Here is a 20,049-nt window from a genome sequence, read left to right as displayed (position 1 = left end):
AACTCGTTGGACAATTTTTATGTCCGCATATATTATCACAAGTGTATATATCTTCAGCATCACGGTTATCTGGAATCATCTCATCTAGCAAAATATACAATTGAAAACAATAGATCAGCAGTTCTTATCTCAAGAACCCTAAATATACGCATTTAGCATAGGCAACTCACATAGCCACTCACATAGAGAAAAACTCCACCGTGATATGCTAATTAACATAGAAAACAGTTGAATATCATCTGGTATGACTTAACTCTCTCTCATAGCCCTTTCCAATTTTTTAGTTGACCGGGATCCCCGAATGACAATGATGACTATCTTGTGTAAGCCGAAAGAACTCCAGGCTCCGGGACGAATGTATCATCCATGCTTAATATAGATCCGCCTGATGCGAAACATCTCTTTACTTTCACGCCTGCTGTTCTATCCGGCCGAGATATGCTTTCCATGCCTTTCTTCGATACCGTTCAGCTTCCACCTGTGGAGATGCCGCCTTGAGAATACCTCGTCCCACGATGACAATATCGCTACCACACTGTCCTACAAGCTTTGTGGGTGTGTTGTATTGTTGGCCAAGACCATCGCCCGCAACGCTACCGTCTTCTTCGCTTTCGTCGGGGGGTAGTTGGCAACCTGGAGTCATAGAGATGAAGGAATCTGTGTCTTCGCTGTTAAGGGTTTCCTGGGAGATGAAACCCATCACGAAGTCCTTATGCTCTCTCGCGGCTTCGACACAGGCCTGCGTGTACTCCTTAGTCATGAGATTTCCCTCGCTAGACATCTGGGCTAATATTAGGAGTCCTCGCTCCCAAGGGGGTTCCTCAATCCCTGCGTATACAAGCTCATCGCCTTCCGCGATAGATTTACCAAAGCGCGGCGAGTCTACCGGTTCGAATGATTGCGTGAGGGTAGTAATGGACACGATGCTCCCTTTCCTACCGTTATGGTCAGTGCGGAAGTTTGACGACGGTGGAGGATCTTTTGACGGCGACAGCGCAGTTGTAGGTTGTCCATCCTCGCTACCATTTTCGTCAAACTCGTCCGAGACCGGGGTTCCAACAGAGACGGATGTCCTCACTTCATAATTGACACGGGAACGCCACCGGGCGGCTGCTTGTTGAAGCGCAGTAACAGCGGCCTTGCCAGGGATCATGTTGACGTTTACGATATGTGCCCAATCGACGATCCGCGCGGTTCCAGCGGTGTACTGTAACTGGACCGTGCTGCCAATGTCCCCAAACTTTCTATCTTCGAAGATAAGGAAGCCATGCTTCCTCGCAAGAGCACCTAGCTTGGGACCGGTGCCAGTTTGCGGATGATAATCCCATCCGGCGACGAGATCGTAATGCGTCTTGAGCACGACAATGGACGGACCGATTCGATCAGCTAGGGTGAGAAGTTCACGAGCGGAGGTAACATCGGCACTGAGACACAGATTCGACTTCTTCAATTCCATGAGCCGGAACAAGTAGTTGAGTAACGGGTGGGAGGCATTGCTGGCTCTTTCGGCGAAGCTCGCCTTGAACGTGGGATGGCGGTCCGAAGCTGCGCACATAGCAAATCAATTATTGATATCGTGTTAACTAATTTGTTTTCTTTCTCCCTTCTTTACAAGAGACGGAACTCGAAATAGTCGAACGATGCGATCGCAAATAATTGTGGGCTGATAGAGTTCCGGCTAACACGTTGACCGGTCTGGCTCTGCCGAAAGGGTCTTTCGTCTATCGGGGGGCGATCGGCGGTTGGGCGAGAACCCTGGACCTAGTGGAGCTAAATGATGTCAATTTACTACGGGAGATGGGATAGATCTAAAAAGAAATAGACGAGATGGCCGCGAAATAGGCCAAGATGTACAAATGCTGCGACCAGACGTCTTAATATAGAGTGCAAATGAATATCCTGCTGTGATGTGTACATATAAAGGCAAGGTAAAGACGGGTACAGGGAAATTTCTCCCATTGAGGAGAAAGCGATCATACCTGAAAGCTGGAGACGCAGACGCAGAGACGCAAAGGCCGTCTTCTACTCGGTAGACCGCCTTCGTGCTCTGGTGGCTGACCGACAATCCCGTGCATATGCTGTTCTCCTCTCAGAATTTTTGAGGGACCTGGGGTCTTCGGGCCTATTGGTTCCCTTTGGTAGGCTTGTTTGCTAGAGAAACGGGCAAAAGGTATGCGGGCTTGGGTCTGGAATCAGACCAAGATCGGAGACACCGTGCAGGCCTAGGAAGTTTTTTTTTTTTACCAGAGACCAACTCCAAATTCGGGCACTACGAACAAACACGACCCGTTCCGAGATGAATTGGACGAGACAAGCGACGATCGAGGAAGTAAAAGAAGGCCCTGACCTAGGGAGAAGTAAAATGAGAAGGAATGTTTAAGGGGAGATATAGTAGAGGTTATGTGGTGTCGTTCTCAACGCCAGCTTGTTAACATCTATGTCAGATGTCTACCAAATTAATAGACCAATTGGCGTCCTGGGATATATTTTTTGACTGATGATTGGAATTCAGGTTTCGACTCTTAAGCTCGTGCTGTTGGTTATCAATTAGAAACTTGTATGGAGGAATATCGATTTATTTTTACATGAAGTAGTAGTGGGTGAAGTAGTGGGGGAGCACGGCACAGGTTAGAGTCAGGTAGTAAAGTGGGATTACCTAGGTGCAAGTATGTGGGTTTTGTACGTCTATGTTCATGTTGCAGGTATGGGAATGGGTATTCGAATGGGGAAACGTACAGAATTAGACGAATGATTAGTCGTACATTTAGGTACGTGGGGAAGGTACATATCTAATAGGTACATATAAGTACCTACATTATGTATTTTTCAAGATTGTCCGAGGATGAGACTTATTAGTGGCGTCAAGTGGTTGCAATGCAGACCAGCAGCCACTAATTGATCTTGAGACAGTGGAATAATCTGCAGTCTTTCTCAGCAGTTCCCAGAAGTGATTGTCGAAGAGAACCCCACATACCAAAGTATCTGATACTACGTCAAGTACCTAATATGACAAGACTTGATGCGCTGGCTACCTCATAAGAAACGGAGTAGTCCTCAAAAAGTAATAGGTAAGATTTACATACAGTAGAGACTACATACGCATGCATCAATTGATACTCACATGTATAATTGATTATGTATACATGACACCCTACCTAGGCTAATAATAGGATGTAATAGGATGTAAGTGGGAAATACAGAGCTAAGCAGCTGAGCACCTAACCTACCTAAGGAGGTAGGCAACACGGGAAGCCCCTAAGATAGATGTAAATCCTACCGGCTTAAGTCGATGGGGATGTTGTTTCTAGAGCCTTACCGAGTCTAGTCTGATACAACAAAAAACTATAACCATATTTGTTATAGGACGAAACGGTAGTGAATAGCCAATCAATCTAGACACTGATGTCTTCTATCCGCATCCTTCTTCCTCGAGAGGCGGACTCGATGAATCCTTTGCTATTTTCATGCCAGCTCTCTAAAGCAAGGAAACCCGATAGACTCGTACATACCCAGGTAGTAGCCATACTTCTTAAAATATTGGAACCATCCACCCGAACACTACACAAATTCGTGAGGGGGGGTTGTTAAGGCTGCGTCAAAGGTCTCATCGGGGATAGCTCACTGTTGAGTGCTATGATGTTCCTAGTCTGATCTTTTAGCGAGGGGGGGGTCTACTATCTCCATCTCTATAAGTATAGCTTAGGTATAGGTAATACCTAAAAAGCATATTTTCGACTAAGTTTTCGAATAAGAGCTCGGGTAGACTTATATCAAAGTCAAATGCTGTGCTCGCATGACATGCCATCGTCAAAGACATGACGACGTCACATCTGCATGCACTATATCTAGCGGATAACACATTCGGGTCGAACTAATCTACTCTAACGACGACAACAACAACTACTAGGTACCAAAATGAATTTGTCGGATGAAACAGCCCGTTCTTAACACATGTGTATATGTTTAACATTGTATAGAAACCACATATCATGTGAGGACTAATTCATGTGAAGGAGGAAGATAGAGGAAGGCAGTACATGTAAGCAAGGATGTTTGCTCGTGCCGTCCCGGCTGGAGATTCGCGATAACGAAGGCTGCTAACGTTATCTGTAATCATATGTAATCCGTACAAGCATTGATGTACTCATCTAACGTAAGACCTACATAACCTTGGCCTTTACATAGAAAGTTCGAATGCTTGAAATAGTTACACACTAGCAATGTACCTAATGTACTATGAAGAGGATGTAGGTACTGTATGAAGAGGGCGCCTGCAGCCTTATCTCTTTTTAACATTTGATCTAATCATTTTTTCATTAAAGAATTGCGGGTCTGACAGCCTCGACAGCTTGTCCGTTTTCACGAGTGTGAGCCCTGGGCAGACCTGACAGCTTTGACAACTGGCAAAGTTTCTCGAAGTCCTTCCCGACTCAGCCGAAAGGGTCAACGTAATGTCTTCTTATCACATCATCTCCTCACTTGTCTTCCTTTGATATATTTTGCTTGATTAGTTCAACTCGGCTTTATTATTGTGACACCTATCTTCTATTTCGCGGTCGCATCCCTTCCTTGACTTGATAAACTAATTCCGGCCGCTTCTACCTTCTTTCGCGGCAGAGTTATCATCGTATTCATATCACACCACCCGAGCGTTACCTTAGCACATCAGTGCGACTTAGCTGAGCGCCAAAGCCGACCAGCCTTTCAGCTCCTGAATAAATACCGCGTCATTCGCTTCCTTCTCTGTATATTTTTGTCGCACTTGGAGGGAATCCACTATGTCTGAACGGCGAACCAGGCGGCAGGCCGCTTTGGCAGCAGCAGCAGCAACAACAGCAACAGCAACACCCACAGCTGACGAGGCTAACGACACTCTTACCAACATCAGTCAGCACGAAGCCACTGTGAACGGCAACGACAATGCTAATAATATCAATAAAGTCGGCAGTAATGGCAACGGCATTGCATCATTAGATCCTAAGGTCGATAACTATCCGAAGGAAAATATCTTTCTATTTTGGCCCAATATTATAGGTATGCGCTTACTATGTTCATGCAACACTATGGTTTTGTTACACAGCTTCGTGGTGTTTTACATGATAGTTACCCTTGTTGTAGCTCGAACTGACCTAGAAGCTTGAAAACTTTAGGCTACTCTCGTATCGTCCTAGCTATCGCATCCCTCTACTACATGCCCCTTCACCCGCGGACATGTTCTATACTTTATAGTATCTCGTGCCTCCTCGACGCCCTCGATGGCTATGCGGCTCGTTATTTTGAGCAATCGACCAAGTTCGGCGCTGTTCTGGACATGGTAACAGATCGATGCACTACCTCGTGCTTGCTCGTCTTCCTATCCTCCGCCTTTCCGCGATGGGCGATCGTATTCCAAGGGTTGATCACGATAGACTTCGCAAGTCACTACATGCATATGTACGCCACATTGGCTATGGGCGGTTCGGAGACCAGCCATAAGAACGTAGACAAATCGCGAAGTTGGCTACTAAATATTTACTACACCAACAAGGTCGGTTTCTTCTCGTGCCTGAACCGCTGCCTTGAGTTTTAGCTTACCAGATCTTAGGTCGTCCTCTTCGTTTGCTGCGCCCTTAACGAAATCTTCTTCATTGCTTTGTATCTACTGTCTTTCTCCTCGCCACTTTTGTCGCCACAGCTCCTCGAACCCCTCGGCGAGTCGAAAGCCGCTGCTATCCAGATTGGAGCACAAGTTAACAGTTCAGTCCTTCGACAGCTGTTCACTAACCCATATAGCGCTGGTGCCCTGGAGTTGGCCCGCGCAAACAAGATGGATTCGACTTTCCCTTGGATCCTTGCTGGAATCAGCGCCCCGATCATGGCATTGAAGCAATTCCTAAATATCCTTCAGCTCGTCAAAGCGAGCAGGTGGCTAGCCGAAGGCGACGTAAAGTCGAGAAGAGCGGCTGGTTTGCCGAGGCAAAAGGGCGGGAAGCGTGCTTAAAGAACGCATATATATTTCTTAAGCAAGACAATGACAGACCCGCAATCAGATAGTTGTGTAGAATAACACAAATCTGAACGCAGTGAAGCCATGGCGATAGTGTGTACGAGGTGTCCTATTTCATTAAAGGAGCGTTAGGCATCAGGGAGCCAGCACGTTTCTTATTCAACGGTTGCATAGGATCGGACATGGAAAGCATGGAAAGGGATCTGACTTGATAACCGGTTATGTTCGTCGCAAGTCGATTGAGGAGGGGCTAAACAGGGTAAATTAGGTGCATGTCCACAGGACACCAAGGGGTTCGTCTTCGTTGTAAATATATAATCCTAATAATGAGTTTTCATTAAACTCACGTGTGGTATAGAGAGCAATCGATAGGTGCGACGTTTTGAACCTATCGTTTTATGATTGGAAATATATAAAAGAGAGTTGATCTTGTATACCGAGCTGTAATGCCTGTTCTGTTTCATATTGACATCCATCGGGGATCTATCTGTCTATTCGCGACGACTTGCATTAATAGGAATAGCAGTATCCACCTATTTCCTTTATAGCGATAAAGGAGAAGAGACTTGTGGTATAGAATCATGTCGAGACTTAATCATGTCTTAAGGGTACATATCAATCAAGTACCTACCTAGTACCCAAGGTTTTCGAAACATCGTCAGTGCTATATCCTGTTCATAAGGACCAGTCAGGCTAAAGATCATCAGGAACATGATTACTATTCATCGGAGTAATTAAGCCGCATGCATAAGGCTGCGTACCTAAGACAGACAACATGGAACTCACTAACGAATAAGTCCCGAATGTTTCTACCATTACGTTTCTCCGCGGTCGAATAGGAAGGAAGAAAGAAAAGAAAAAAAGAAAAAAAAGCATATAAAGAATTCGGAATCTAGTAATAATAAGCGAATGGGCTGGATCTAGCGTACATACATACCTACATACATATGTCGTGCCGTCGTGTCTCGGTAAAATAAAGCAAGACTCTTAGGTTGGTTGCTCTTGGGTAGGTCGGGGGCCGTCCGATTGGCATTATGTATGAGGTATGTATGTAGGTCTCAGCGGCAGGAGGCTGAAGAGTTTTTTTTTAACTTGGCCCCCACACCGCCTATGATGTACTTACTGTCTATGCAATTGCTTTATAGGGAGCTGTGATTGGTGAATTGGTCGTGTCTTGAGGGCTTGTCTTCAGCCCTTATGCACTGCCAGACCACATGGAGTAGGTATACTGCAGATATGTGTTTTTTGCTGGGTTAGCCCGAGGGGGGTTAAGACATATTCGGTGCGTATCTATATATGTACATGTAGTCTTGGATGCTTTTGGAATCTACTTTACGTGGTCGTGCCTAGAATACAGCGAGTAAAAGCGTCTACATATATGTATATGTGAATATAGCATCACGAAGTATACTCACTCCTCCCCCTATATTACACGGATTATCCCGTCGGTGGCGTAATACTATACTTATATCAATGCCGAGTGATAGCTCTCAAGGCCACTTGGCCATTGATTACATTAGGTAGCTATACATATATATATCTGGCTTACACATCCCTCTTTTGCTACCGGTGAAGTATGATAGGCGTAATGAGTTTTCATACCTAGGTAACTACCTACATACAGCCCAGAGATTCCCAGGAACATCATCAGGCCAGATGCATCTGGCGCCATACTCATGCGGGCTTGACGTTAGGCCTAGGGCTAGAATACCGGGTGCTGCAGAGAAAATGGTACGTGTCATACATACATCAAATGACATCGCATATGTCCGAACGGCAACGGAAACAGGACCGATCCCGCGGGAAGAAGATCTATGGAGGGGAAGCTTTGTCTTATCTCTAGCTAAGATTTTGGTAACCTCCTCGGAAACGTCATTCTTTTCTGCGGGTGCTAAGTTTAACGATGGGATTTGTACATATGGCCAGGCTATATTCTTGTTGAGTACCTCTAGACAGTAGAGAAAGAAAGCGGCGTCGAGATGATTGACGTTTCTGCATATGCATTCCGCTAAAGATAGTATACTACCTACACGTACTCTATGTAATAATTCCAGCCGCCATCCTTACGGTACTACCCTATAGTCACTGTACCGGGGTCAGCTTTACCATCAGGGGCGGCTTATGCCAGGCGATGTAATTCTTCTGATTTTCAAGCCAATTTCTGCACTCGGGCATTAATTCGATGTCGAAGTTATAAATAAGTTTGGCTAGGATAACTCGAGTCTCCATACGTCCCATTGTGAGCCCGAGGCAGTTCAATGGCCCAGAGCTAAACGGCTGTGAATAGTTAGCATCAACTCGACCTGAGACTATTGTTACATGTTTATAATTCCGAATGCATATTATATCCGAGCGTATAGTACCCATGATTTCAAAGGTATGATGGCGTAAGGGGTGAGAAATAATAGGGGAGATGCTCAGGCATACCTGGAAGATCTCTCTTGAGTCGTTGACATATCTCTCATCGCCTAACCAACGTTCAGGGACGAATTTCTTCGCGTCTTTAAAGTATCTCTCTAATCGACCAATAGCATGGTTATGGATGCCAATAATGGAGCCTTCGGGGATGAAATAGCCATCCACGGCGCAGCCTCCAGATGACATCAGTCGAGGGTTGAATGATGTTGCAACTGGAGCCCAGACACGCATAGATTCGTCGATTGCAGCTAAGAGGTATGAGAGATTAATAACGGAAGAAGCTGTAATATCCTGCTCTGACTTGAACGTAGACCGAATCTCACGTTTAACTCGCTCCATAGCCTCTAGATGGGTGAGCAGGAGGAAAAGCGTAGTAGCAGATGCTGTTGCTACTGTCTCCGATCCGGCCGTTACCAGCATCTGGGCGTTGGCATACATCTGCTCTTTCGTGAGAACCTCGCCGGCTTTGCTTTCGCTAGTAATGAATGACATATAATCCGGATGATCCGTCTTATTAGAAGCCATCCTCTTGTCTACCAGATCCAGAGTAGTCTTAAGATGATAGTCCTGTGCATCGGCAAAACTCTTTGGAATAAGGAACTTTTGCCAAACCCATAGTGCCCAGGACGAGATGTCATTTAGGGCGTGCGTGTAAACCCCTGACGTGAAGTAGGCCATGCTAATTTTGATCCAAGGATGGTATTGCTCTTTCTCGATGCACTCGAAAACATCTTCGCCAAATACTAAGTCGCCTTGAATGTCAAAGGTCGCCCACATAGTATACTTTTCAATATCCACAACATCCCCCCTTGCCGAGGCATCGCGTAGTTTCCGAATCATAGAGTCGATGTATCCCATTACGAGGGGCTCTTGTTCGCGTGAAGCCTTTTCGGAGAATGCAGGGTTAAGCTGACGACGAATTCTAGCGTGCTCCTGTACTTCAGCTTGAAACATGCCTACGGCGCCGAACTTCTCCTTAAGCGGTGCGGCCCGCGAGTCACGGGTTAAAGGTCCTCCTTTACCATAGCGAGGACCATATAGATCTTTAAAGGATGTGGGACCGGCACAGGAGACTTCGTCGGGGCCGACGCGTACGATAGGGCCATATTTCTCATGTAGTTCGGCAAACTTGTAGGGGGACTTGCCCTGTGCTCGAGACCAGCTTATAGGAAGAGGCGAGATGGCGTATAGCTTTGGACCTGGTATAGGGGCTAATGGGTGGAAGAAGGCATTGTAAACGATCTTGGTAATTCCTATTGCTAGAGACTTATACGAAGTTTAGCGAAGACAAACTTAGACCAGATGCTTTAGTCATCCTTACCAATAGAATAAAAAGGATTAAAAGCTCTAGAAAAGAGGCTCTCCGGAACGGCTCCACGAGCGTAGTAAGTCCTGTCGCCATCTTAGCTTCGTACTCGATATTGTTACCAAGGCTCAACAACACACGCGCCCTTTCTTTCCTCTAATACCCTAAAACACCAAGCTCATATATAATTACTCGTCGTTATCTTTTGGTCCATCTATTCCCGCGGCTCCAAAACAATCCGCAAGAGCGGGGAGCTATCTATGTCACGTCATACTTGATATGTAGGTGAATGAGCAATGGATTTATTTATAGTTCATGTCCCATAGGCCACGGCATGCTGGCGATAACAACCGGCTATAATATATACCATCCAGTCATCTTGGTTGATGGATTCCCGTAATATCGGCACTTGAAAGATATAAGCATCGACTATCGATATGTTAGAAGGTAACGGCATTACGACTAGGGCGATTAAACGAGAGCCGGCAAGATGCTTTCTTATCCACTCAACCGGAGCGGATATCGGTTCGTGTGAATTGTTCTAGCATAGACTGCATAGCTGCTGAAGAAAATTACTAATGATGGATGCGTAGTCTCCATTTTGGGACTTTCTTATATGAGATTGGGGAACCTGGGAGTTTCCTTAGTCGTTATCTCTTATAAGACGAGTCCAGACTCAAGCGGCATAGGAGCAATGAGAAATGGCCAAGATAGTGTAGATCGGTAGTTCTTAACAGTGTATTTCGGAACAATCTTATTGGTCACATTCAAAATGAATCTATACGAACAGTGTAATTACAGGTACTAATAAGCTATCTGCAAGTACTATGTATCAATAAATGAAAATGATGACCTAATGAATGCGGCTTACGGTGATGGAAGAGCATTTCTCCACTGGGCTGCAGCAGGGAACACCCTAACCGATAGAGGACTAGCGGCTTTACCCCACTACCTGGGAAGCTCAACGTCCATTCAATTCAATGTTCCACCAAAAGGACACAGCTACATATGTACAAGGTACCCCACATATCTACAAAATTCAAGGTTCAATATCAAGGTTCGTTATCACGAGCTTAATCGACATAACCTTCTTAAAAAGTATCTGGACCAAAAAGGACGGCACAATAACCAAACACCTACTCCTCAGCCTCATAAATCACACCTAACATCGCAACACCCGCAGAAACAACCATCAATCAGTCATCCATCCATCCATCCACAATGTCACATCCCCGAATCGAAGAAGTATCCGACAGCGACCTCTCGGACCCCAGCGAGGGAGACATCGAAGACTTCCTCGAAACCGACATCCTGCGACAAAAAGCCCCCGCGACAACCCCCTCCCCATCATTCCCCTCCAGCAGCAACAGCAACAACAACAACCCCAACAACCCCAACAACCCCATCCCCACCCTCCAACACCCCTCCTCCGCCCCCCAAGCCCAACAAGTCCAAGCCAGCGACATAAAAGACTACCAAATGCTCTACCCCGTATACTTCGACCTAACGCGCACCCGCGCCCAAGGCCGACGCGTCTCCAAATCCCTCGCCGTGAAGAACCCCCTCGCGCGCGAAATCGCCGCAGCCTGCGCCGCGCTGCGCCTATCCCCCGTCTTCGAAGCGCACAGGGTGCACCCCAAGGACTGGGCGAACCCGGGCCGCGTGCGCGTGAAGCTATCCAAGGGCGGCAACACCAACACCAACACCAACCCGTACGCCGCCAACGTCAAAAACAAACACCACCTGTACATCCTCGTAGCGCAGCACCTGCAAGCACACCCCACAACCGACGCGAGCGACGCCCTACGCCGGGTCCGCGTCCCCGGCCTCGGCGCCCCAAATGACGACGAGCCCTGGCCGCGGCCTGCCGTCCCGCGCGGCTGGAAGATGGGCGAGTTGTTACCGGCGTATAGCGCGGCGATGACGGGCGGTGGGGTCAGCGAGAACGCGTTTAAGGATATGATGCGGGAGATGCAGGGCGGAGGGGGTGGGGGCGGGGGTCCGGCTGATATGATGAGTATGCTTGGCCAGGGGCTCGGAGGGTTTGGGGGGGCGGGAGGAGGAGGAGGAGGAGCGGGGCATAGTGGAAGTGAAGCTGGTGGTGGGAAGAAGGGTAAGAAGGGGAAGGGGAAGGCGTGAGAGAAAATCCTAAGGCTTGAAAAGGATGGCTTCTAGGATGGGATGGGATGAGAAGAGATGAGATGAGATATGAGAGGTAAGGCTCCTCAAGTTAGACAAGGGGAAATCAGTCAGGGAGTATGGGATAGGCTCCCAGTATCATGGCATACCCTCTCCGAACACATCTCTACAACACAAAGATAAATCAATGAATACATCATAATGGACATGTAACTTCAACATCTGCTATGCGCTGCTGGCTACGCTGCCAAAAAATAGTGTGTATAATGATACAAATGCTTGTTAATCAAGGGTATCTCGACCTCTCCCCCTTCGTAAGCCCCCAATACTCATCATCCTAGGTATGTGATGTGGTGTTACACGTTACATAGCCGCAGCAAGTCTCCCCTGCAGCCCCTCCCACTCCCTAGACCCGACAATCTGGACCTCTCTTGCGCCAACGCCGGGAATCACCTTACCATCGGCATCAGGGAGTCGGATCTGCAGTCTTGCAGCGGCCTTACGCATCATCTTCGCGTGATCGAGCTCTTGATGTCTCTTCCTGCCTTGCTCGGCGGTAAGCACCACCCTCGTCTTCTGGATCACGGATCCTTGCCAGCTGTTCCACGTAGCGTAGTCTTCAGCCTGTTTGGCAGCGTGATACTGTGGCGTCGCCTTCGCGGGACGCCATGCCATCTTATCTTTCGGCAGGGTGCTCAAGTCGTAGACCTTGGCGGATGTCGCGAGCTTCAGGAGTTCGCCTAGCGCGTCCCTACCTTCAGCTGCCACAAGCGCCTTTCGCTGTTCTACAACGGGAACAGGTTTCTGCAGAGGCTCGGCAAGCCAATCATGTCGAGCCTGTTCCGTTGCGCGCGCGCGCCGGTTATCCTCACGTAGGTACCGAATAGCAGCTTGTAAGCTAGCGATGTCGTTTTTAAGGGCATCCATCTCACGTGCTGTGGCCACCGCGCGCTCCTGGCCGGCCTTCGCCCTACTACCGTTGGAGCCGGTCTCGTCGCCAAACGCCCTACTATCGCCGGCGATCTTCTTCCACTTGTCGCGGTCGACCTCGAGGGTCTTGGCCTCGCGGTCCTGCTGCTCGATGTCCTTCTTGAGGCTTTCCACGAGCTTCTGTGCGTCCGCGAGCTGCGCTTCAAGGTCTGCCATGCGAGATGCCTTTGCATTCGCGTCTCGCATGCGTGCCTCGAGCGTTTCGATGCGGAGGGCAGCTGTGCTAAGGTTCTCGTCGCGCAGAGCGATCGTACGACGAGCTTCGTTGTAATGTTCCTTAATTTGTCGCAGCTCTTCCTCGGCATCAATCGGGATGGTCTTGAGTGCCTTAAGCTCCTGCGCACGGAGGATCCATGGCGCCTGGCTGCGTTCGAACTCCTGCGTCTGCGATAGATCGGCGCAAACAGCAGTAAGATCAGTAACTTGGCCAGTGAGCGTGCGAAGTTTGGAGAGATAAGTCGAGAAGAGATCGGATTCGGCAGACGAGAATGCAGTCATAATAGTATTATGGACGGCGCTCTGAACCTCTGGGTATGTGAACGGCTCTGCGCGACCTTCCTCGCTAAGTAGTCTATGAAGGTCCACGCCAATCTTTCGAGACATCTCTGCAAGCTCTTGACTTGCAGCCTCGCACTCTTCAAAAGCTTCCGCAGTATCGGGAGTAAGAGCCAGCGACCTGGCTCTAAGATCCTCTAGAGATCGTACCGCCTTGCTAATAATCACCTTAGCGCTACGGGTCTGGGTAATGACGGCTTCGGATTTCTTCGCGAAATGCTGAGCAAGTTCGTCTTCATCACCATTGGGAGGCACAACTCTTTGGACCATATCCCTTACTATATTAAATGCTGTAGCAGCGGACTCCAGATGGCTCTGCATCAAGACTGTCTTCATCTGCATCTCATCTGCGAAGCTTTCTAGACCTTGTGAGATGTGGACCTCGCCCAGATGTGACATAAGAGCAATGGTGCGTTGTAGCTCGCTGGCACACTGCTTCTCTTTCAGCTCGTCACGTCGAAGGCCATCGATCCAGGTATTTAGAGCTCGCTCGACAGGTTCTAGCTCGTACAAGGCGCCTTCGTATTTGGCAAATTCTTCTAGTGAACAGTGACTGATAGCGTTGACAAAACGATCGCACATGGAAGATACCCAAGTAAGCTTATCCAATGCGTCGCAGCCAGCGAGTGCATCATCTTCAAGGCCAGGGTGCGGCTGTTTGTTGACACGTTCTTTGACGAAACCGTGTAGCAAGTTCGCCTTGAAAGCCAACCGGCTAAATCGCAGCAACGCCAGGACAGAATCTCTGTCAGTGTTGTAGCTCTCGGGCAAGAACAATTTGACAATCTGGAGATGCTGCTGCGCTTCCTGGGCGTCCATGCGCTGCAGCTCTAGATCGATGGTCTTGATCTGTGTCTTCACGGCTGAAAGCTGGAGTTTCTGGTTGAGATCCATCATCGCTCTCGATTTGCTGTTGAGCTGTTCAGACTCGGCTTCGTTAACGGCGTGAGATGCACGCATATCCTCCAGATCGGTCTGGAGATTAGTGACGAGCTCTCTAAATCGAGATAGTGTGTATTCCAAATCTCCTATGGTATCGTCCTTCTCAGAAGCTCTTCGTGCTTGTTCGGCAATGATACTATCCTTGAAATCGAGCTCATCTTGCATTTCCTTCTCATTCTGAACATGGTTAACCTCAAGCTCATCGTTGATCTCCTTGAGCGCTTCGAGGTCATCTATCATGGCCTTCAACTCGTTGATGTGTTCAGACTGCTGCAACTTCTCGTAGCTAAGTTGCTCGATCATGCTCTCCGCGCCCACGTTGTCATCTAACTGCTGTCGGAGGTCCTCAGCACGGGTCTCGGACTCTAACAGCTTCTCCTTGGCGATTTGGTACTGCTCCTTTATGGCTTCAAAATCTTCCAGGTCCTTTTCAAGTGCTTTGATTTGCGCTTTCGACTCCTCTTCTTGCTCTTGGGTAAGATCTCGTAGTCTAATAAGAGCTTCACGTAGCCGTTCATTATGTCGTTCCATTTGAAGCCACCCTGTACTTGCTCTTTCGTCGGGAGACATACCCTGGGAGTACTCGGCATTCTCCTCACGTAGAACCTCTACTTCGAGCTCGAGTTCCTCTGCCTTTTGCTTCAAGGCGTCAAGCTCAGCTTTATAAACCTCGGCAGTCTCCTCGGCCATCTCGCGGTCTAGCGTTGCGAGCTCCATGACGGTGTCATGTTCTGCTTGTAAGTTCTCGATCTGTACTAGCCGTTCTTCCGCTTCCTTCAATTGCTTCCGTAGAGCGGAGTTTTCCTGTGCCGTAGACTGGTATTTTCCCTCGATCTTTTTATTAATAGATTCGAACTTGTCCCGTTGCTCCTGAATTATCTCCAAATCTTTGATCTTTTCCCGATCTTCCAAGCGCTTCCGCTCCAGGACCTTTAGTTTTGCTTTTAGGTCCTCGTTCTCCCTAGCTGCGCTAGTAGCAGATGGACGAGTGGATGTAGCTGCACTCGGAGGCGCTTTCGAGCTTGCTGTGCTCGCTGGTTGCTTAGAAGATGTCGTCGAAGACGGCCCCGTAGAAGTGAGCTTCTCTAGAGCCTTTGTTCTAGAGCGCACGGGGCTTATCGTCTGTTCTCCATCGCTCTTATAGGGAGAGCCCAGATCCGATCTGTTACCACCCTCATTTCCTGATAAGGAATCCCCCGACCGTACTCTCCCAGCAGTAGGACGAGATCCACGAGCAGTCCCGGTAGAGACTCGTGCGCCAGGAGGCCTTGTGGCACCACTAACAGATCTTGTAGTATTAGATGACGTCGATACTTGTCTTCTATTGCCGGCAGAAGGTAGTGCCGGTGGCCCCATAGAGGTTCTGGTATTCACAGCTGGAGGACGAGGCCTCGCCCCAATGGAAGAAACGCGCGCATTCGATGGTGTACCGGTTCTCGGGTTCGAAACGCTAGGCGGGGCGGTCATTCCAAGTTGCTTCGTAGGAGACTTGGTGGGAGACTGTCATGGCAAGGTTAGAATCCAAGATATGCGGGGGGTATATTAGTATAAGCTATACGCACCCTCACCATACTAGACGGTCGAGAAGATGAAGACCTCCTAGGTACCGGACTCGGACTGGGCGCATTCAAGCTCATTCGTTTACCCGCCGAAGGGTCTGTCATAGAATTTGATCGTCCCGCTACGGAGCTCGGACGTCCCGTCACAGAGCTTGGTCGTCTAGCAGCTGTGCCTGTTCGCGGCCCTCTTTGAGCAGGGGCAGCAGGCCTAGTAGGCGGAGCAGGCTGGAGCACTGCCGCCACGGTAGCGGGCCGGACGAACATGCCTCTTCCCGGGGAGCAATCGAAGTAGCGCTCGCCTTGAACGGATCCATCGTTCTTCCCCCCATCATCCTCGAGCTCGATACCTATCCAGTCGCCCACAGCGAAATGGGTGTATCCGACATATCTAACAATCGCATTGCGGCCGTCGGTGAGCCGAATCGTCTGCCCGACTTCGACATCCGACATTCTGGGCAGGAATTCCTCGCAATTAGTTCATAATGGACCAGGGCGTTTGGTGTTGGCCCTGAAGCTTGACGTTTGAAGCTCTTTGTTCTTGGTTAAAAAGTACAAAGTACGCGTTGCTTGTTTCGTCACGCGAATGGTCATTACCTCCTTATCGGGGTTATTACGGAAAATCACAGTGTGGTCATACCGTGTTTTGGGTTAAATGCATACAGTAGAATCATCACTGTATCAGTAACATCAAATAGGAGGCACCCTGCATCAACCTATCAGATACACCTGTGATACGCCAAATAACAACCTCCCTACAACTTTTCCAATTAAGACTTTAATAAGTAAATACAGAAGAAAATTCAAAGACGCTAAAACCGAAAAGGGAGTATTGAAATATTCATCTATGTTCCCCTTATTTTACTCCCGAAATCATCACCATCGAGTCTCGATGTACCCTCAACACAAATTCGTCCTACCTAACTCAGGGGGTCTCACCTTGATCACGAATACTCCGATCTTACACGACCTGAAGTGAGACTTTGTGGCATCACGGAAGATAAAAAGAAAAAAAGGTCAAGTGATCTTATAAACCGCCAAAAAGCCATATGTAGAGGGTATGTATGCGGTACCATTCGGTCCCCGTCTCGTCTCATTACCTACAATACATATGGACATTCATACATACAACATACATACGTACATGATTCCCATTTTCCCACACATGTGTTTTTTAAGTACGTACAAGTGTAATTTAACCCGCCGCAGCTAACTGAGCACAAATTCATAACTATGCAACATAGGGTATTGTAAACCTCCTCCTCCTCCTCCTCCTCCCTTGACGCTCTTTTTTCTCACCCGTGAATGAATACGTGAAAACCCATCGATAAAAAATTCATGAACGCGGCGGCGGCGGCGGCAGCGCAAAACCCGCCTTGAAGCTCCCGCTACGCACCCACTCCATGATCTCGAAGCCGAGCCGCCGCTCTAGCTTCTCGTCTACCCCCTTGCCCCCCTCCGCCACGTGCAGCACCATGACGGCCGGGTTGGCAAACTCCAAGAGGCTGTTGCCTTGGGCTTCTGCCTCTGCGGTTCGCTTGACGTATATCGTTAGGTCGGGGCCTACGATTCCTCGCCAGAGCGTTGCTAGCCACTGCCAATGGTCGTCCGCGCGGTAGGCGTCGTTTACGTGTAGTGAACTGGCGTATCTATCTGAGACCGTTAGGCTGTAGCCATCGGACACGACGGCGACCGGGAGTCGAGGCTTGGTCTTCGGCGATACTTGGACGTCCATGGAATTCTCTCCCGTCTCGCCATGCGTCGTACTTGTTGACGGCGGGTGGCTAGTGATGTATTTTATAAGATCTTCGGATATCTTGTGCCATTTCAGCATCTTTGCAACATAAGTTGCTAGGGGACTCAAGAACCCCGACCCTCTCGGTGGGCTGTTCTCTCTTATGACTTGTTCGTTCTCACTGGTATTACTATTATTTCTTCCATCCGTTTCTACCGGTCTTAGTTGTGTCTGGGTATCTTCTGTCCAAGTCTTTACGGCATATTCTCCCGAAACAGACAACGCTTTCTCTACTACAGCTGCCACCTCTTTCAGTATGGCCGGGACCGCACCTTCGATGGCAATAAGAGGGCCTCGCGTTTCGAACAACGGCCCTCCCGGGCCGGGGGGCTTCAGGGGCGAGCAAATCGAGCGTAGCACCTCCAGCTTCAGTAGGAATGGCCATCTCGGTAGGGCATGTTGTGGCTGCGGTTGCTTTTGGGGAGCATTGGCACCATTTGGAATACCATGGCCATGCCCAGGTTGAACGCTAGGGGGCACGCGTGCCGGTCCTGGCCCCGAGCTTACGGCGGGCGAGCCTGGGACCTGTGTTTGTAGCGGTGGCAATCGGAGAGACTCGTCAAATGCAGAGGTATGACGGGTTGGTGTCGGAGCAGCTTGATACGACATTGGTGTACGCGGCTGCGGTGGTGGTTGCATGTGAGGATAATTAGGTTGGCTGACCATTTGCCATTGCCTACCTCCTAGTCTAGGTAGTGGCCCAGGGCCATATCCAGTTGCCGACACTGGTGGACCGGCGAGTGGTTGGCGATGGAATCGTGGATCAGCAGACATATAGCCCATCGGTGGCGATCCCGGAGTAAATACGTTCGGCCCGTTGAAACGACGTCGTTTTGTATCTACCGGCGTTCCTATTGGCGACATCATCGGGTAATCCTCATCGATATTTTGCATGTGCGGTGGCATATATCGACGTTCTTGGCTGTCAAGAGACATGATGCTTGAACCTGATCCACGCCGTAAGTGGTCTGTCTCGATTACTCTAGGGTTTGGTATCGCATAGGACGGCATGTTAGGGCCCAGCCCGGCACCCTCCGGCGTTGCGGCACTGAAAGGGGTGGAAGGTGTCCTTGGTGTCGCGATATAACGTCCACCGCACTTAGGACAGTGACCAGGATCTTCGCCAGTCGCCGGTATGGGCCTGCTGCCGGAAGCTTTGCCTCCTCGCCTAGGCTGGTATCTGTAGTCAGGGTATTGACGCTGATGTCGAAGTTTTTCCTCTTCTGCAAGCCGTTTCCAATTATTCTTTATCTCTTCGGGCTGCTCGCGCCACTGTTCGCCAATGAGCTTTGATATCTCTGGGTTGGCTAGTCCCGGATTCCGAGAGGCGACCTGGCCTTGGTAGTGCTGTCGATAAAGAATGAACGCTGTTGGAAGGGGTGAAAGCGAATGTCAGCTGTATGCTCCCAGATTCAAGTTTGCAACATGTTCAATTTGTTACCGGATGTAATAAGACAAGTCTCGACCCTTTCATTTCCGCCCCTTTGAATTCTAAATACAGAACACAACACACGGACAAAGAGATAGCCGTCCGAGTTACCCGTCTCGGGACTGGGATACATCTGAAACCTTGTCGTGTTTCTGGAGAAGCAAAGGGGAAATAGTAAAGGGTTGGAAAGAAGAGCGGTGGGGGATATTTTCGGCTCAGGTAGAGTCCCAAACTCGAGTTTGCTAAGGCAAATAGAACGACAGCAGAAAACATGAGTAAAACTCTTTTACGTACCATTACGCGGCCTAGGAACCTTGGGTGCTTTTGTACAGAGACATATTAGGTCCCTAAGCCCTTCGGTTGTATTTGATGTTGCTGTATTAGGGGTATAAAGTCGAAGATCTTGGATTCGGGGCTGATTCGCCTCTTCCACGTCGATGGAGTATGCTCGTTTTCGACCCTGTCTTGTAGCGGCGGTTGTTGAGGGACTACTATCATCAGGTAGATGTGCTCCTGGAGCTGCTATGAGGTTTGATCTTGCTGCTTCTACTTCCCTATCGTCGTAGGAATTCGTTGCCATCGTAGACCGAGACTCAGTCTGTCTTGTAGGGCTAGTTGTCAGCGTAGCTGAAGAATCTGTAGTCTGGAGGGAAGACCGGTCATTTTGGGAGGTAGAGGGAGAAGGATAGCTGCTGCTAGGTTCGGTCATGTTCTTCGCAAACGGTTGATAGCCAAGCAGAGAGGAGAGTGTCGGTGTGTGGGGAGGGCGGACAGCTCAAAGAGCGGAGTCCCAGTTCGGGAGCATACACGAGCTCTCGCTACAACGACTACCAAGGCCTCAGGGGTCTGGCATCTGAAGAGAGAAGGATCCTTGGAAACAGTGACGGCGACGACGATGATGTGATAAGCCAACTAACTCGTAGTAGGGTGTGT

General features: G+C 49.0%; 6 protein-coding genes across 6 annotated transcripts; 2 read left to right on the top strand and 4 right to left on the bottom strand.

The window, feature by feature from the left end:
- Positions 1-244: 244 nt before the first annotated feature.
- Positions 245-2,098, bottom strand: F4817DRAFT_8731 (Orotidine 5'-phosphate decarboxylase). Its single transcript, XM_049307994.1, has 2 exons — positions 1,980-2,098; positions 245-1,859 (listed from the first exon to the last, which is right to left on the bottom strand). The coding sequence occupies exon 2, from the start codon at positions 1,553-1,555 to the stop codon at positions 410-412; it is 1,146 nt and encodes a 381-aa protein (XP_049163967.1). The 5' UTR covers positions 1,556-1,859; positions 1,980-2,098; the 3' UTR covers positions 245-409.
- A 2,028-nt stretch (positions 2,099-4,126) lies between these two features.
- On the top strand, positions 4,127-6,356 carry F4817DRAFT_322613 (CDP-alcohol phosphatidyltransferase-domain-containing protein). Its single transcript, XM_049301420.1, has 4 exons — positions 4,127-5,034; positions 5,151-5,527; positions 5,585-6,285; positions 6,334-6,356. Exons 1-3 carry the CDS (start codon positions 4,779-4,781, stop codon positions 5,978-5,980), a joined length of 1,029 nt encoding a protein of 342 aa, XP_049163966.1. The 5' UTR covers positions 4,127-4,778; the 3' UTR covers positions 5,981-6,285; positions 6,334-6,356.
- A 1,650-nt stretch (positions 6,357-8,006) lies between these two features.
- F4817DRAFT_8564 (cytochrome P450) lies at positions 8,007-10,527 on the bottom strand. The gene is made up of 3 exons (XM_049307971.1): positions 9,726-10,527; positions 8,414-9,670; positions 8,007-8,263 (listed from the first exon to the last, which is right to left on the bottom strand). The coding sequence occupies exons 1-3, from the start codon at positions 9,804-9,806 to the stop codon at positions 8,069-8,071; spliced, it is 1,533 nt and encodes a 510-aa protein (XP_049163965.1). The 5' UTR covers positions 9,807-10,527; the 3' UTR covers positions 8,007-8,068.
- A 193-nt stretch (positions 10,528-10,720) lies between these two features.
- F4817DRAFT_322604 (signal recognition particle, SRP19 subunit) lies at positions 10,721-12,056 on the top strand. The gene has a single exon (XM_049301419.1). The coding sequence runs from the start codon at positions 10,932-10,934 to the stop codon at positions 11,847-11,849; it is 918 nt and encodes a 305-aa protein (XP_049163964.1). The 5' UTR covers positions 10,721-10,931; the 3' UTR covers positions 11,850-12,056.
- Positions 12,003-16,437, bottom strand: F4817DRAFT_8554 (dynein associated protein-domain-containing protein). Its single transcript, XM_049307970.1, has 2 exons — positions 15,899-16,437; positions 12,003-15,836 (listed from the first exon to the last, which is right to left on the bottom strand). Exons 1-2 carry the CDS (start codon positions 16,343-16,345, stop codon positions 12,213-12,215), a joined length of 4,071 nt encoding a protein of 1,356 aa, XP_049163963.1. The 5' UTR covers positions 16,346-16,437; the 3' UTR covers positions 12,003-12,212.
- Positions 16,438-17,049: 612 nt separating this feature from the next.
- Positions 17,050-19,825, bottom strand: F4817DRAFT_363108 (uncharacterized protein; the record flags this gene model as incomplete). The annotated part of the gene is made up of 2 exons (XM_049306610.1): positions 17,050-19,054; positions 19,411-19,825. The coding sequence occupies 2 exons, from the start codon at positions 19,823-19,825 to the stop codon at positions 17,229-17,231; spliced, it is 2,241 nt and encodes a 746-aa protein (XP_049163962.1). The 3' UTR covers positions 17,050-17,228.
- Positions 19,826-20,049: the final 224 nt, after the last annotated feature.

Source organism: Daldinia loculata, assembly GCF_022478755.1.
Source record: "Daldinia loculata strain CBS 113971 unplaced genomic scaffold F4817scaffold_1, whole genome shotgun sequence".
NCBI classification, from domain to species: Eukaryota; Fungi; Ascomycota; class Sordariomycetes; order Xylariales; family Hypoxylaceae; genus Daldinia; species Daldinia loculata.
Note: the sequence above shows the minus strand (reverse complement) of the source record. Positions and strands in the feature narration are given on the sequence as shown.